The sequence below is a fragment of the Castanea sativa genome, chromosome 11, assembly GCF_040712315.1.
Source record: "Castanea sativa cultivar Marrone di Chiusa Pesio chromosome 11, ASM4071231v1".
Lineage (NCBI taxonomy): Eukaryota > Viridiplantae > Streptophyta > Magnoliopsida > Fagales > Fagaceae > Castanea > Castanea sativa.
In genome coordinates, this window is record NC_134023.1 from 65991385 (window position 1) to 66008194 (window position 16810).

Sequence of the window (16810 nt, forward strand, 5' to 3'; positions counted from 1 at the left end):
AATTAAAAACTAAAAATTACATGAATTCAAATATAAGTGTGTCTTGAACAAGAACAACAAGAACACTAACTCAGATTTAAGAACACAAACCCAGAAATTTAAAAATAAAAAAAAACCCTAGATTCATCGTCCTCCTCCTCAGATCTAAGAACACAAACCCTCAGATCTAAGAACACATACCATCAAATCTAAGAACACAAACCCTCTTCCTCTCAAAATCATCGTCCTCCTCCTGCCCCACCAGATTCCTCAACCCTAAACCGTCGTCTTCGTCAATCAAACTCGGAGCCACAATCTCCTTTGCCGCATCTCCACCCTTCTTCACTAGCCGCTTCCGCGGTTTCCCGGTCTTCAATGAAGCCTCGTCGTACACCGGCATCTCCGATCGCTCTCTTTGTTGCCAGTTCTCCTCATCGTCGTCATCTAAGAGATCCTGCCCTCGCAGCTCCTGATATTGCTCCCGATCCGACTGTACGTTGTCGAAGTCCATCAATGGCTCTATCCTTGTCACGAAACCTGAAAAAAATTTCCAAATTTGATTTTCAATTAATCGAAGTAAAAAAAAAAAAAAAAACCCTAATTTTGAGAAGAAGAGAGAAAGAAATACATACGGATCGTCTTGAAAACCCATTATTGGGGCTAATGAATTAGAGAGATTTTAGTGCGAATAGAAAATTGCTTTGAGAGATTTTTAAGAATCCTCAATAAGTCAATCAAAACAACAACAACAAAGAAAAATTCTTTAGTGTGCGAAAGATAAAGATTGTGGAATTTCTGGGTTTTTTTTTTAATTTAAATTTGTGGGTTTGTGTTCTTGGATCTGAGTTTGTGTTCTTATTCAAGACACACTTAGATTTGAATTCATGTGATTTTTAGTTTTTAATTTTTTTTTAATTTAGATACTGACGTGACATTTTTAAATGCCTAAGAATTTTTTATTATTATTTTAATGGTCATGTTATCTTTTAGTGTGTGAATAGTGCACTCCATTTATTATATGTGTACTTTCTTTCTCTTATGTAATGGTAAGGGCAAATGTAAGACACGTTTTTCAAAATAAAAATTAAAAATTAAAAAGCGGCGCAAATAAAAGTGAAGGGCCAAAATAAAAATTACGTAAAAATATATTGAAGAAATATAGTTTTAGCCTATAATTAAATTGTAATAATTTTAAACCAGCGTATCTATGCTATTTCTTATCAACCCGTGACCCCTTTTCTTCTTTTATCAGTTGGGTCCATTTGTCATTGGTCTTCCTGGTGACATGACTGAAGGCTGAAGCAACCTGGTCATTTCTTCTCGGAGGAACGTGATCTCTGCACTTGGTTTCATATTTTCTTTTTCTTAATAAATGATGAAAATTTGTAGCTGAGTATTTGATAAAAATTAAAAAATAATTTATTTTATTATTTAGTTTATTTTTGTTATTATTTATGAGTTTATTATATTTTTCAATACTATTTATATGTCCTTATATATTATTTCAATTAATTTTTATCTAATTTATAATACTTTTAGTAAAAATTTTCAATTTTAACAAAATAAACATATTTTAAACAAACTTAAATTAGAAGTTTCAAAATTAAATTAAATTAATATAAAAGAAGGGCCTAAGGCCTATGTTCACACGGTGTTCAAGACTTATGAATAAAGCTATATAGGTTCAACGATTAGTGCTGTCACACACTGCCACTAAAGGACGAGATTGTGTTAAATGTTTCAAAGCAAAATATGCAGAGCACATGCATCTGCCATATATCAGCTTAAAGTCATTGCAGTATAATTAATGACCAAAGACGAGGGATGATTCATTGTTTGGGAGTCGTATAATACAATTAATCTTAAGTGATTTGGGTATTAAGCTTAATTAAGCGAATGCAAAGTTGCAATTTGCAAACACTCTGGTCCTCTGGACTCCGTTATACTGCAGTCGTTTATATTAAAACGTATTTGTACGATAAGTCGTCTTAGTTAAGTGTTGTAAATTGTAACGATTATTTTGTAGTGATGGAAACGTGTAAAGATTTGATTGGATATTAGATATAGTTAGTCTATGGATGTAATAGCCGTTGTAGGCTCTGTTTTTTCCAGACATGCTCTGTTTCTCAAATATGCAGAGTATATAAGAACAGAACAGAGAAGTTGTAATTATAACTAACTTAAGCTTAATACCCAAATCAATCTAAGAGCTTTTCCCTCTCAAATATCTCATTCTCTCTCTCATTCAACTTTCAACAAAATGTGTTCCCACTGAAGAAATGCCTCACTCATTTAGATTCCATTTAAAAGGTCTGAATTGTCAGACCCACCTTTTTGACGTAATTGACACAATGATATTGGTATTGCGAAATTTCCGGGAAGGGAGTTCAAAAAGCAAAAAGACTGTGTCATAGACTTTCATGCATTTGAGAATATGATCTTTCTAAGAAAATTTACATTAGCTTCGCAGATGCTGAAAGGGAATAGTACAATCGGGTCCACACGGTTTTCTTTCTTTCGGTCTAAAGGCCACAACAGTCGGCAATCACATGTTGCCTCCTCATTTTCCTGTGCATGATAACGGTAACATTCCAAGAAAAATCATAAAGTTGTGCATGATAACGGTCACTTTCTCAGAAAATTCGAAAAAGGAAAACTAGTAACGGTAACTTTCTTCGCCTTTAAGTATCCGGTAGTCCTCTGCTCCTTCTTCACAGTAACATTACACTCTCTAGTATATTGAAGCACTTCCACTTTCTTCTCGCTCTTTTAGCCTTCCTTCACTCTCTAGAATATTGAAGCACTTCAAGCTCTCACCCGCTGTTCTTCTCGCTCTTATAGCCAATCTTTCAGTCACTAGAAAGTTTTTCTTCCACACCTAGCATTGAAGCATTTGAATCCCAGCCTCTAGCTTTCCTCTCTCTCTTTTAGCCTTTTTTTTTTCTCTCACTACGCACTAACAAATGGATGAAGCAATCCTCTCTAGTGTTGCTGGGTCCATAATTGAAAATTTGGGCTCTGCTGCTTTTGAACAGGTTGGATCGCTCTGGAATGTTGAAGATGACCTTGAACAAATCAGGAAAACTGTTTCCACAATCAAAGCTGTACTCCAGGATGCAGCGGAGGAGCAGAACCACAATAATCAAGACAGAGTCTGGCTCGAAAAGCTCAAGAAAGCAGTTTTTGATGCAGATGACTTGTTGGATGAGTCTAAGTACCACACTGAATTAGCTTTGCGGCAAAAAGAGAGGAGTTGGAGTTTTACAGTAAAGGTACGCGATTTCTTAAGTTTAATCTCAGCTGCTTTTGTACGTAATAGGATGAGTCCTAAAATAAGTAAACTGAGTGAGGAACTAGATGCAATAGCCAAAGATAGGGAAAAGTTTCACTGGAAAGAACGCAGTACTGTAAAGCGTATTGTGAGTCTGAATAGGGAGACTCGCCCATGGTTTCCTCATAATGGAGTTATTGGGAGAGAAGATGAGAAAAAGCAAATCATAAATCGCTTATTAGAGCCTAACAATGAAGAGAATGTTTTAGTTGTTGCTATTGTGGGGATTGCGGGGATAGGCAAGACCACACTTGCTCAATGTGTTTACAATGATGATAGAGTCGATACACAATTTGAGCTGAAAATATGGGCGTGTGTCTCAAATGTCTTTGAGGTGACAACATTTGCTGAAAAACTAATAATTGGTATGGATGAAGATGATAGCATGGAACTAATGCGAAAGAAACGTCGTAAGTTTAATCCTGAAGAAGTCCTCAAGGATCAAGTCCACAAAATGGATCCATTGAGGGAACTTCATAACAAAATTTCTCAAAAGAAAATTTTAGTTGTGTTGGATGATTCATGGAATGAAAATTTTAAAAATTGGAATAACTTTAAAGGACTTTTAAGTAGTTGTGCAAAGGGAAGTAAGATTGTAATAACTACGCGTGACAAATTTGTTGTAGATATTACAGGTGCTAGTGAAACATATTTTCTTAAAGGTCTCTCTGAAGACTATTCTTGGTCTTTATTTGAGAAATTAGCATTTAGAAATAGGCAAGACACCAAAAACCCTACACTAGTAGATTTTGGAAGGGAGATTGTAGGCAAATGTCAAGGAGTACCCCTAGTGATAAAGTCCATTGGAAATTTATTGTACTCTAAGAAACCAAACGAGTGGTCAAAGATCAGGGATAAGGTAGTAGCAAATGTAATTGAACAAGGGGGTGATAATTTTCCAATTCTAAGGCTGAGTTATGATAATCTTCCATCATATTTAAAATGTTGTTTTGCCTTTTGTTCTTTGTTTCCTAAAAATTATGAGATTGATAAGATGACAATGATTCAACTCTGGATGGCACATGGGTTTATCCAATTGTCAAATGATACTCAGCAGTTGGAAGATGTTGCAAATGAATACTTCGAGTATCTACTGTGCAATTTTTTGGACAAAGTAAGAGAGTTTTCATATAAGATGCATGATTTATATCATGATCTTGCACTATCAATTGCATGGCCAGACTATAGACTTGAATATTTGGATGGAAAAACTTATCATGTATCATTTTCTAGTGTCTCATCTTTTACTAAAACTTTAAGTTTGGTTAAAGCAAGCAATCAGGTACGTACAATTTTTTTCACACATGGTGAGTATGGATCTGGTGCCATGGATCAGTCAACATTGAGTACATTGATAGAGAGTTTCCTAAGGTTGCGTGCATTAGATTTACATGCATTGAATATTAAAATAATGCCAAATTCCATAGGGAAGTTAATACATTTGAAGTACTTAGATCTTTCTTTTAATTCTATTAAAACTCTTCCTGATTCAATTACAGCATTGTTGAATTTGCAAACACTAAAACTTCAAGAATGTCATTATCTTGAACAATTGCCTAGGGACATCACAAATTTGGTTAGCCTCAGGCACCTTAATGATAGGGGCTGTATTAAGTTGAGATTGCCTCAAGGATTACAGAAACTGACTGGTCTTCAGTCATTACCATTATTCAATGCGGGGAATAATGGTGGACTAAGAGAATTGAATGAGCTAAACAACCTCAGAGGAACACTTGAGATCAAAATTTTAGAACAATTGGAAGATGCTAACTCAGGTTGTGAGGTCAAAAATTTAAGGGAAAAGCAATATCTTGAGAAACTAAAATTAACATGGGCTCACCAAGAAGGACATGATGAGATGTTATTAGATAGCCTCCAGCCACATCCAAATCTCAAAATTTTGGAAGTGTCTGGTTACACTGGTGTGACATTTTCAAGGTGGCTTCCTTCTATCAAAAATCTTGTTGACATCACTTTAAGGAGATGTGTCAGATGCAAGCACCTGCCACCATTGTCTGAACTCCCATCTCTAGAAAGCTTATGTCTTTATGAAATGAAAGATTTGGAATGCATATCAGATCGTGATATAAGTGAGGAAGTTTCTACTTTACCCTTCTTTCCATCGTTAAAGTCTCTTCGGGTTTGGAAATGCCCTAACTTAAAGGGATGGTGGAGGAGCCCATCAATGACAGATCATCAACAACACCAGCATAACCGGTCACTGCCTTCATTTCCTTGTCTTTCTTCTTTTTGGATTATTAATTGTCCTAATATGACTTCCATGCCCTTGTTTCCTTATCTCGGAGAATACCTATATCTAAGTAACGTTAGCTCAAAGCTTTTTCAAGAGATAATACTTCCCTCTTCCTCCTCTTCTTCGTCCTCTCATCTCTCCAAATTAAAATATATGTATATAGGAAATCTGCCAGATGTTGTGTCTCTGCCAGATGGGTGGGTATCAAATCTAATTTCTCTCGAGCAATTATACATTATCTCTTGCAAGGAGTTAAATCTAGGAAGTGACGTGGACGGAATGGAATGGCGACATCTCAATCGCCTCACTTATCTGTACTTCTCCGGCCTTCCAAAACTGAATTCCTTACCTGTAGGTCTTCAACACGTTACAACCCTGGAAGCGCTCTCTATTGGATATTGTGAGAATTTGAAAACATTGCCTCGGTGGATTGGGAATCTTATCTCACTTAAACAGTTAACAATTAACAACTGTGTCAATCTGAAATCACTGCCTGATAAGATGCGCGATCTCTCGTCTTTACAAACACTGAGGATTTGGAATTGTCCCGAGTTACAGAGAAGATGCGAAAAGGAAACCGGTCAGGATTGGGACAAGATCGCACATGTCACTAACGGTACGCATTCTATATACCCATTTTTTGTATTGAATTTTTGTTTGCTGGCTGAGAAAACAGTTGAAAATGAAAGAAAGTGAACTTTTTAGAATTCTATTCTCTATCATTTATTGATTTCAATACAATTTTTTGAAAAAAAGAATGAATTTTTTCTTTTGGATTTCAAAAATATAGGAACCAGTGTATATAATTGAATGGGGCTCACTTTAGCAAAGCTTTTGGTTTTCTAAAGTTTTCTAATAAAAAAAAAAATTTCTGAGATGTATAGAATCTTGGCCAATTTGATTGATTTCAAAGCAACCAAACTGTTGAATTGTTTCAAAGTCTTAAGTATTATTATTATTATTTAATTCGATGCCTTGTGTTCTGTCAACAGTTTCATTTGCATGGCCTTGGATGGGGGAGTACGAAAGGTATTGGGTTACACTCTGTATAATCAAAGGTTATTGAATATTTTGGATAAAATTTCATTCTATATATTTGATTCACACATTGTTCAAAAAAAAAAAAAGATTCACACATTAAGAAGGGACCCAAAAGGAAAAACTAAAATGAAAGATGCATATATCTTTATTCGCTTCTTTATTCTAATGATTTTTACCTTACAGAAGCTGATGGATGTGCAATTTTGAAGTCTTTATACATGAAAAATGAGCCTTACTTAAGTCCTTGATACTTACAATGAAGTTTGAATAGCTGGAAGAGGGTTATCCAAATGCCAATTCCTTTCCTCTTCTTCTTTGTTCTTCTTGTGTTATGATGATTTCTCACTTGGTTTGATCCTAAATGCAGAACAAATTGGAAGCACAAAACAAAACCACGGGTAAATATCTGAGCCTATTCGAAACCTTTTATAAAGAACATTTTGTCTCTATTATGATCTTATTTTCTACCATAGTTTAATGGTCTACAGCTTAACATCATTTTTTTTTCCTGTGGTTGGAAGCATATACAATTTTAGTGGAATCTCTTTGTACATTGTGTTATGTTCCCATTGCTCGCTGTTATAAACTTGGGAAAAATATTTTTTTGGCCATTTTGTCTCACATCTTATTTCCAATTTGTTTCAAAGTCTTTACATGAAAAATGCCTTGCCCAAGCCTTAAGTCCTTAATTTTTCCAATCAACTTTGAATAGCTGGGAGAGGGTTATTCAAATGGGAATTCCTTTCCTTTTCTTCTTCATTCTTCTTGGGTTATGTCTTATGATGATTTCTCACTTGATTTGATCCTAGATGAGGAACAAATCGGAAGCACAAAACAGAACCAGGCGTAAATATCTGAGCCTATTTAGAACCTTTTATAAAGAACATTTTGTCTACCATAGATAGTTTAATGGTCTAGACTCTAGAGCTTAAAATCAATTTTTTTCATGTGATTGGAAGCATACACAATTTTAGTGGAATCTCTTTGTACATTTTGACTTATGTTCCCATTGCTTACTGTTACAAACTTGTGGAAAATAATTTTTTTTGGCCATTTTGTCTCACTTGAATAACTAATTCATGGCAATTTTTCACAATTCCCTGTCACTGTTAAGCTTTGCCTAACTTGAGGATGCAACAACATCATCATTGCAATCATTCTTGATTGGCCTCTAGCAAAATGCATTTGAAAAAAATGATTTGAACCTAAAAGGGTAGCTTGTATGGACCTTTTATAATAACTCATCACAGATTGGTAAATTGGGATTATAATGCTGATATCATGTGTTATCTGCAGGGAGCATTTGGAGTGTTGTAGGGATCATCTCTTTTATGATCACTCTTTTACAAGAAGATTATGGCAGCAAGTGTTGGAAGAGTACTTGGTTAATCTGCAGCTTGTCTTTTGAAATTCCTCTCCATTTGTTCAGATGCTAAGGCCCACTTGGTGTTCTTGTTATTTTTGAAATTGACTTTAGTGTGATGTAAATTTTTTGTAATCTAAAAATTGTGTCCAAGGTTTTGGTAGTTTTTAGCATGTGTTTTAGAGAAAATTGTTGTAAACTCTTTATTCAATAGTGGAATTTTTTTACTGGACTAGGTCCCGTGGTTTTTCCCTTCTCATTAGAGGGTTTTCCACGTAAAAAATCAGTGTCCTAATTGTGGTTTGTTGCTGGATATTTTTGTTTGTGTTGAAAGTGCTTGCCAAATTTTTTTGAAATACCTATTGAATTTGCACGAAAAGAAAAAGAAAATTCCTTTGTGTGTTATGGTATCAATTGGCAATTTTTCCCAATAGAAATAATGGATTCATTCTTCAACGGGAAAAGGCTTGAGGTCTACCTTGGATTTAAAGAAATGCAAGAGTCCATAATGATCCTATTCACAGTGAGAATAGTCATGTAGTTGATTTAAAATGATGTGAGAGTTAGAACTAGAGCGGGTTTTAAAATGTCAATAAAGGATAGGGTGTTGTTTAGTTATTTTGGTCTGTGTCTGTTTTAGCTTAGCTTGGTAGCTTGTCTTTTTGCTGCAGGGGCTGGCTGTTTTTTCTGCAGAAGTGTAGATTTCTGTCTTTCTGTCATTTGAACTTCATGTAATAATTTTTCTGTTAACAAAATTTCCTCATTCATCCCAAAAAAAAGGACAAGAAATGGAATACAAATTGCCTGATCACTAAGTTTTTCTGCAAAAACTTAAAGATGAATTTCATGAATCTCAAAAGCTGATTATGAATCAAGAGGAGTTTTTTATTTTTATTTTTTTAAAACTAGAACATTATTAGATAAGTTGAAATGCATTATAGCCCTTCAAATTCTATTGCATCACACAAATTTGGCTAAACATTCTCTGGCATTGATTTCAGAAGAAGCACTTAATGCCTAATGCTCCAACCAGTTTCCAGGTTACAAAAAGAGTTCTTGTTGGGGTTTGTTCAAACATCCAGGCTGATGCGCATTGAAAAGACCTGGAAACATTAGTTTTTAAAAATGTCATTATAGATTTAACCGGATTATGAATTGATTTACACCAAACATTTGGATTTGCTAGCTGCTTAGTACTTTATAAGAGGGAAGTCGAAGGTTATATACTAAGCTGATAAAGCATTTTGTCAAACATGCAAGAATGCCTTTCAATAGCTTGATCCCTCCAGATTATTGTGTTTTACAAACCACAAAATTGGATTAATATAGTTCTTAACTAGTCCTAAAACCTCTTTATGAATAGTCGATGATGATTGTATTTGATTGGTGTAAACCGCATAAGAACATAATTTTAGCTTTTCAGGAAAGTATTTTGTACTTAATTTTAATGCCAAAATTTAGAATTAATTCCACATACTGAACAAGTTTAGAACTAGTCATAGCATTCACGGCTGACCACTTTTGTGGTTTCTCAAAGGATACCCCATTAGTCAAGAGCCTTAAGAGTTTAGTGCCATTACTTGTTAGATTATCAAAAAGATTTACGGCTAAAGGTCTCATTTCAAAGCCCATGTGCAGAAGTGAATGTTATCTTTTTATGTTCTTCGTGCTTTACATCCTCAACAAATTTTTGTGGTATATAATGTTTTCTTAGTGATGAAAGAGCAATAGTAATTGATGTTGTTTACAACACTGCAAATGAAAATGTATTAAATAAGTTTGATGCTACCTAAGAAACAGGTCAGTTACATCTTACACAACTTACTTAAATGCCAAAAACACGCTGACTGTCAAACAGTCTTATCATGGTCTCACAGACTAGTAGTGCTTATTCTGCTGAAGCTAATCATAGTCAATGAACATATTTAAACCATGTTATAGTTCTATCTTTTTGTCTGAATCATTGTGCCACATAGTTAATGGACCTGTAATATGGTAACTTCTTGTAGTAATACTATTTTTAAAGCACTAGATGGTTCAAGTTAAACATAGATGTATCATCATTAGGTAACCCCCGAAGGTAGAGGAAGGGGGTTTAATTCATGAATTTGATGGAACAGGATTAGAGGACAGTCAAGAGCCATTGGGTTTGCAATGAATGTTATGGCAGAATTATGGGCTTCAAGGATGGTCTAATTCAAATTAGCTAACTCAGTATCCAAGCAATAGAGATAGAGCTAGATTCCAACTCCAACCCCATAACTAGACCCCTCAAAGCTCTTGTGCCTTATCACAGACAAGTGATCAAAAGAATCCTTTATACCAAACTTTACCATTGTTTCATGAAGGCTACTGATCCCTTAACTAATGGATCAGCCATAAAGGCCCATTTGAGGTAAAAATCCTCAGTTCGGCTAAGAATCATCATTTTAACACCAAAATCAAAAGTATTTAAGGAACATGGGAACTCCATTTTTGGGCAAAGGTCAAGTCACTTATCTACTCTTACCCAAAATGTGAGAAAGTCTCACATGCCAACCTTTTTCTAGTCTCTGAATGAGTTCCCTCTTGTTTAAGAGAGGAACAACTCGTGCTCTCCAATAACTACAACTAGACACCGATTAGTGTCTACTTTCATTCTAAAAATATTTCACTTACCTATTATATTCAAGCACTACTATAGGTCACATAAAAAAAACTCCTTAACTTTCTTCACATACCATTATATTCTTATGACAATGGAGCTCCCAAGTGATTAGGTTGCACTTCCCAATCATCTAGTATTCATAGTATTAGGTTGCACCAGTCAATACTAATGTACTACCATATGATAGTCTCTTTCTCTCTATCTTCACACATTTTAAGAGGGACAAAACTTAACTATAGTATCTTGTGTGTTCAACTTTAAATTCGCCAATTAAATGTAATTGCATGACTATATTAATCAACACAATATAAGCAACGCTACATCACCTAAGAACAAAATTAAAATCAATTGTGTGATATATAGTTTGTTCCCTTTGTTGTCCTTTTGTTTTGTTGGTTTTGGACTTATTTCTTTAATGTTCTACCTTATTATGGATATTGTCTGTAATGTATTATGCACTTTTTTGATAAATTTGATTGGATTGGAACCTTTGATGATTGTCGGTTCCATTAATGAGTAATGAAGTACATTTTTTAAGGTTGAAGATTTTTTATTGCAATCATATATTTTTAGAGAGTTGAGCAACTCTTAGTTAAAGCATATTTTTTTATTAGCTCTTACTACTTCCCAATGAAGTGGGATCCACTAGATTCCTCATTTTAAGTGTTTATTTATTTATAATTTAATGGTTATAACGACGGTGAATAGATTTGAATTCTGAATTTTTAAAAAACTCTGAAAAGTGTCAATTTAATTGAACTATAAAACTCTTGGCAGACCTACTAAATCCCTTTTTAGCAATGACACTTTGGCACCTTTAACAAAAACTTTGTTTTTATTAACAAATTATGATTATAAATAAATAAAAAACATGTTAAGATACCAATTATGATTTTTTATATATGGATAAGATTTATTATGTACAATAAAACTTTATCAATTAAACTACTACAAGTGCATTGACTAATAAACTTCCGCTTGAATAAAATTTGACTATTCAAATAGACTTTTTTTTTTAATGAATAACTATTGTAAGGACACAATTTGAGTCCTAATTCCAAAAGGTAAAAGGACCTAGGCCTAAAGAGCTCAATACAATGAATTTGTAGAAAGTTGAATGAAAAACTAGGCTCTAACAAGTTGGGTAACAAATATAGTGGATCCAGATGGCAAGAAAGTAAAGATAGACTGATTTTATTTAAGAAAATTGTCTTCAACATAGTCCGAGGAGATCAGTTCTTGTATATAATTCTTGAAGTTGATTATAAGTACAACACTTATTGCTAGAGTATATCTCTTTCAATTCTCCAATCCCCCATTCTCAGGGCCTCACTTCTATTTTATACTATCTTTCTTCTTTCATCTCTACCCTCTACGTGTAGATTAGATTGTTGGTATTGATCCTTGTCACATTAGTACCCTCTTGAAGCCTTTAGAGAGTAGCTTTATGAACACTAGAAATATGTGTTTCCACAACACTTTTTAAACCATAATTTTCACATTATTTTAAACAACGATGTTTGGAATTTGCTACATAATGGGCCCTGAGCTTTGTTCAGCTATTTTTTGCTATTTGTAGACTTGTATTTTTATATTGCCATGTGAGAGATTGGAAAGACACGAAAAGACATAGCAATTAAATCAATAAAAAATTACAAATTAAACGTTTATTATCTCTTAAAAATCAGATTTATAAAGTTTTGATACCAAAAAATTCTAAGATCGCATAATAAAGCACCGTAAATGTTATGTGATAGTCTATAAGTGGTAGAAAAAAAGTAATGTGTTAATGTGAAAGTGACATGCAACCAGTCAAAATCTGCTATGTAAAATTGTTGTGATAACAATTGTAACTTTTTATGTGATACAAAAATTACTCTTTGATATCATTAGTATGAAAAATATACAAAAATTATAATTAAAAAATCAATTATTGAGCGTATTTAACCATACATGCTAAAATAATCCAAACCACGTCATTTGGAGTATCAAAATCTTCACACACACACACATACATATATATATATATATATATATATGTGTGTGTGTGTGTGTGTGTGCGCATTACTTAAAAATTATTCTAGACTATAGAATTATCCTCACGTGAATATTAAGTACTATTTTAATATCCAAATACTAGTACATAGCTAGAATATTCATTATATTTTGTTAATTTGTAAAGGTCATTTTTTATAAGGTAAAATACAATTAACTCTTCAAAGTTTTACTCCAATGCTAGCCAGGTTCAAGATATTTTTTAATTAGCAAACTTAGTTCTTAAACCCAACTTGGTTCCTAAATCATTACTCATTTTTCTCCATTTTTTCATGGTGATTAGGGATCGAGTTGGTCAGTTTTGAAATATTTTGGATGTAGCTCACATTAGCCCAAATCTCATGGTTGTTGACTAAATTTTATTCTTTTTATATATGCATAATTCATGTTGAGATGTTTTATATAGTCACATTACACTTATGATTTATATCTTATGGTTATTAGCAAGAGTAAAATTTAAGAGTAAATTTTACTCTTGCTGTCTCACATAGTCATGGAAACCCCCTCCTAAATTGTAATACATTAGGAGGAGGAGGGGGTTTCCATGACTAGATGTATATGCTATTGTCTCACATAATCACATGATTTCACCTCTTTAACTGTAGTGGTAAAAAATACAATTGGTGAGCTGTTAAAGGTTTGGACCCAGATTTATGACTTATGCACTCCTATTGAAGCTAAAATAGTTGTAATTTTGTGGGCTTCAAAGTTTAAACTTGCCTAGTTCTAAAAATTGGTGCAATGTCATAGTGGGAAAGGATACAAAAGTATGTTTTGATACTCTGATTAAAGAAGAACAACCAAGTGATACAAAATTGGTGCAATCTCATGAGTAATGCTTTTGATTAGTTTGTATTATGTTAATTGTGAATTTTGTTAGGTTAGAAAATCTCTTAACTTCGCAGTTTATTCTGCTGTTAAACTTTCTATTGTTCTTAAAGCTTGTTTTCTAGTAATAGTTGCAATCTACTGATTATTGTACTTGTTTTTTATTCTTAATAAATTAAAGTTTAAAAAAATAAAAAAGTATATCTCATATATGTTTTTTAAACTAATAAAATAATTAAATTATAACAATTTTAAACCATTTATATAATTCAATCCATTTTGAGTAATTGGATGAGCATATAAGATTGAAAAGTGAGTGTTGATCTATAATACCACGACCAAAATGGTTGACGACCCATTGGGTAAATATTCAAAGTCTTCAAAGTCTAACTGGCTCGGATTTGCATGGTTGTTTCCCAAAATAATTTCAATGTGTCACAAGAGGCCTGACATTGTTTCAATGAAGAGAAGATAAAACCAACGTACCTAAGCCATTTCCTATCAACTTGTGATGACCCCTTTTCTTCTTTTATTTTTGGGTTCCATTTGTCACTTATTGCTGAGTTTTTCCACAATCACAAGCATTGGTCTTCCCGGTGACATGAATGAAGGCTGAAGCAGCCTGGTCATTTTTTTTTTTTTTTTTTAATGAATGGTCATTTCTTCTTGAAGCAACGTGATCTCTGCACTTGGTTTCATATTTTCTTTTCTTAATGAAAGATGAAAATTCGTAGCTAAATTGGTCAGAAGTTCCAAATGAATACTTGGTGTCAGTTAGAAATCCTCTTATTTTGTTGAAATTTAAAAAAAGTCTTTTTTTTTTTTAGTTTTATAATTTTTGAATTTTTGTAAAGACAGAATGATAATTTATTTGTAATAACTTATTAATATTATTTGTTTTCTTAGTATACAATGAACAATTAAGCTTTCTATTTTTTATATTGTATTTTTTTTCTATTAATTGATGCGAAAGTCTAAAACCATGAATAATTTGTTCTGAATTGAAATAATGTTTTATGGTAAACTTTTATATTTATTATAATACACACACACACACACATATATTTATAAATATAAAAAATAACGGTAAATCTGAAACGGTACACCAGTATTGACCGGTACTGAAATATATCGTTCCACTAGTTAAACTGGTACAGCCTCCAGTACAAGATTGACTCTCTTGATTCATAGGCTCGGTAATAAGCTTGATATAAGTTTGACAAACTCATATCTTACTAAGATTTTAAGTAATCAGGAGTAGTGATTACTTGTCATTTGGGTTGGATTTCAAGCTCAAAAACTTGATATTAAGCTCGATTTTAAGTTTGAGCTCAACTTTACTAATGAATCTAGCCAAGTCCAAGCTTTTAAACTTTTTAACGAGCTTGAACTCGAGCATTGTAAGGATTGGTTCAAGCTCGAGCCAAGTTAAAACATTTTATATTCGTTATTGAGCCAACTTAAACATTTTATATTTGTAATTCATTGTTGATCCAAATTTGAACACTTACTACTTGATAAAGTTCAACTCATTTATATTCTATTTTCAAATTTACATGTGAAAAAAAAAAAGTTATACTTGTCCTTTCTTTCTTCTTCTATTTTTTTTTTTTAATTTTAATGAAGGAGATAACTAGTTGGTCTAAGGAAATCAAATAACTAAGAGGCATCAAGTGTGCCAAATGCTAAAACACTGAATACCAAAAATACATCTCCATCACATGTGTCATTCACCAAATTATTTTAATACATGCTATGGTACACTTTTAATAGATGATGGGTGTTCTTTTATTATTAGGTTATTTTAATCAGTGACATTAAAATAAGTGATGAGATAAATGGTGTAATGTTAAATTCTATGCTAAAATAGATAAAATAAATTTTTGGTATGTTAGTATATAATTTTTTTTTTTTAGAACATTTGGTTCTAATGCAATAGAGTTAGAATTTTGATGGATGTGACTTATGATATATTACTTATGTGGTACCAAATGGTGTTTAATGGGGGCACAAATACATATTATAATTAATCGTGTAAAGATTATAGAAGGAGAAAATGCATCATGTTTATGTAACATAAGTGCTCCCCCCTCACGTGTAAAGAAGGAAAAAATACATCATATATCCATAACATGATATACAGCCTTGTAAACAAGGGCCATGGTCTATGTTCACACGGTGCCTAAGACTTTGATGGATGTGACGGTCTATGTTCACATGGTGCTTAAGACGGTCTATGTTCTCATGGTGCTGAAGGCTTTGATGGATGTGACGGTCTATGGTGCTTAAGACTTTGACAGATGTGATGTATTATATAGTTATTAATTATTTATGCCGTACCGGATGGTGTTTAATGGGGGCAAAAATACATATTATAATAAATAGTGTAATCGTGTAAAGAAGGGCCAAGTCTATGTTGATATGGTCAAGACTTCGATGCAATGGAATATAAAAAATAAATTTATACTCAACAATCAATGCAGTCACACACTGTCACTAAATGTTTAAAAAATTGTTGAAAAAGTTGTGCTTTTGTACTTTTTCTTTTACCCAATTCCACATTTTTCACGAAAAGCCAGATAGTCACGATGAAAAAAACCCTTACTTTATCTTTGTTTTTACTAAACGCAATTGTTAACCAGGTACAATGTTTGTAAAGCCGTGCATGATTAATGTAACTTTCTAAGAAAATTCGTAAAGGAAAACTAGTAACGGAAATTTTCCCCCTTTAAATAATCGGTCCTCCTCGTCTCCTTCTTCACAGCAACATTACCCTCTTGCTTTCTTCTCGCTCTTTTAGCCTTCCTTTTCACTCTCTAGCGTATTGAAGCACTTCAAGCTCTCACCCTTCAGCTTTCTTCTCGCCCTTATTGCCTATTTTCACTCACTAGGAAGTTTTCCTTTCACACCCTGGCATTGAAGCATTTGAATCCCAGCCTCTCTCTCTCTCTCTCTCTCTTTTAGCCTTCATTTTTCTCTCACTACGCACTAACAAATGGATGAAGCAATCCTCTCTAGCGTTGCTGGGTCCATAGTTGAAAATTTGGGCTCTGCTGCTTTTGAACAGGTTGGATCGCTTTGGAATGTTAAAGATGGCCTTGAACAAATCAGGAAAACTGTTTCCACAATCAAAGCTGTACTCCAGGATGCAGCGGAGGAACAGAACCACAATAATCAAGAAAGAGTCTGGCTCGGAAAGCTCAAGGAAGCAGTTTTTGATGCAGATGACTTGTTGGATGAGTCTAAGTACTACACTGAATTAGCTTTGCGGCAAAAAGAGACGAGTGGGAGTATTACAGAAAAGGTACTCGA

The 16810-nt window shown here is 33.4% G+C and overlaps 1 protein-coding gene across 2 annotated transcripts; it reads left to right on the forward strand.

Moving 5' to 3' along the window:
- Positions 1-2709: 2709 nt before the first annotated feature.
- On the forward strand, positions 2710-8268 carry LOC142615279 (putative disease resistance protein RGA4). 2 transcript variants are annotated; one of them, XM_075788015.1, is made up of 4 exons: positions 2710-6180; positions 6557-6593; positions 6789-7003; positions 7902-8268. In XM_075788015.1, the coding sequence occupies exons 1-3, from the start codon at positions 2943-2945 to the stop codon at positions 6793-6795; spliced, it is 3282 nt and encodes a 1093-aa protein (XP_075644130.1). In that variant the 5' UTR covers positions 2710-2942; the 3' UTR covers positions 6796-7003; positions 7902-8268. The 2 variants fall into 2 exon arrangements, with proteins under 2 accessions (XP_075644130.1, XP_075644129.1); XM_075788014.1 differs by lacking the exons at positions 6789-7003; positions 7902-8268 and having other exon boundaries at positions 6557-6738.
- Positions 8269-16810: the final 8542 nt, after the last annotated feature.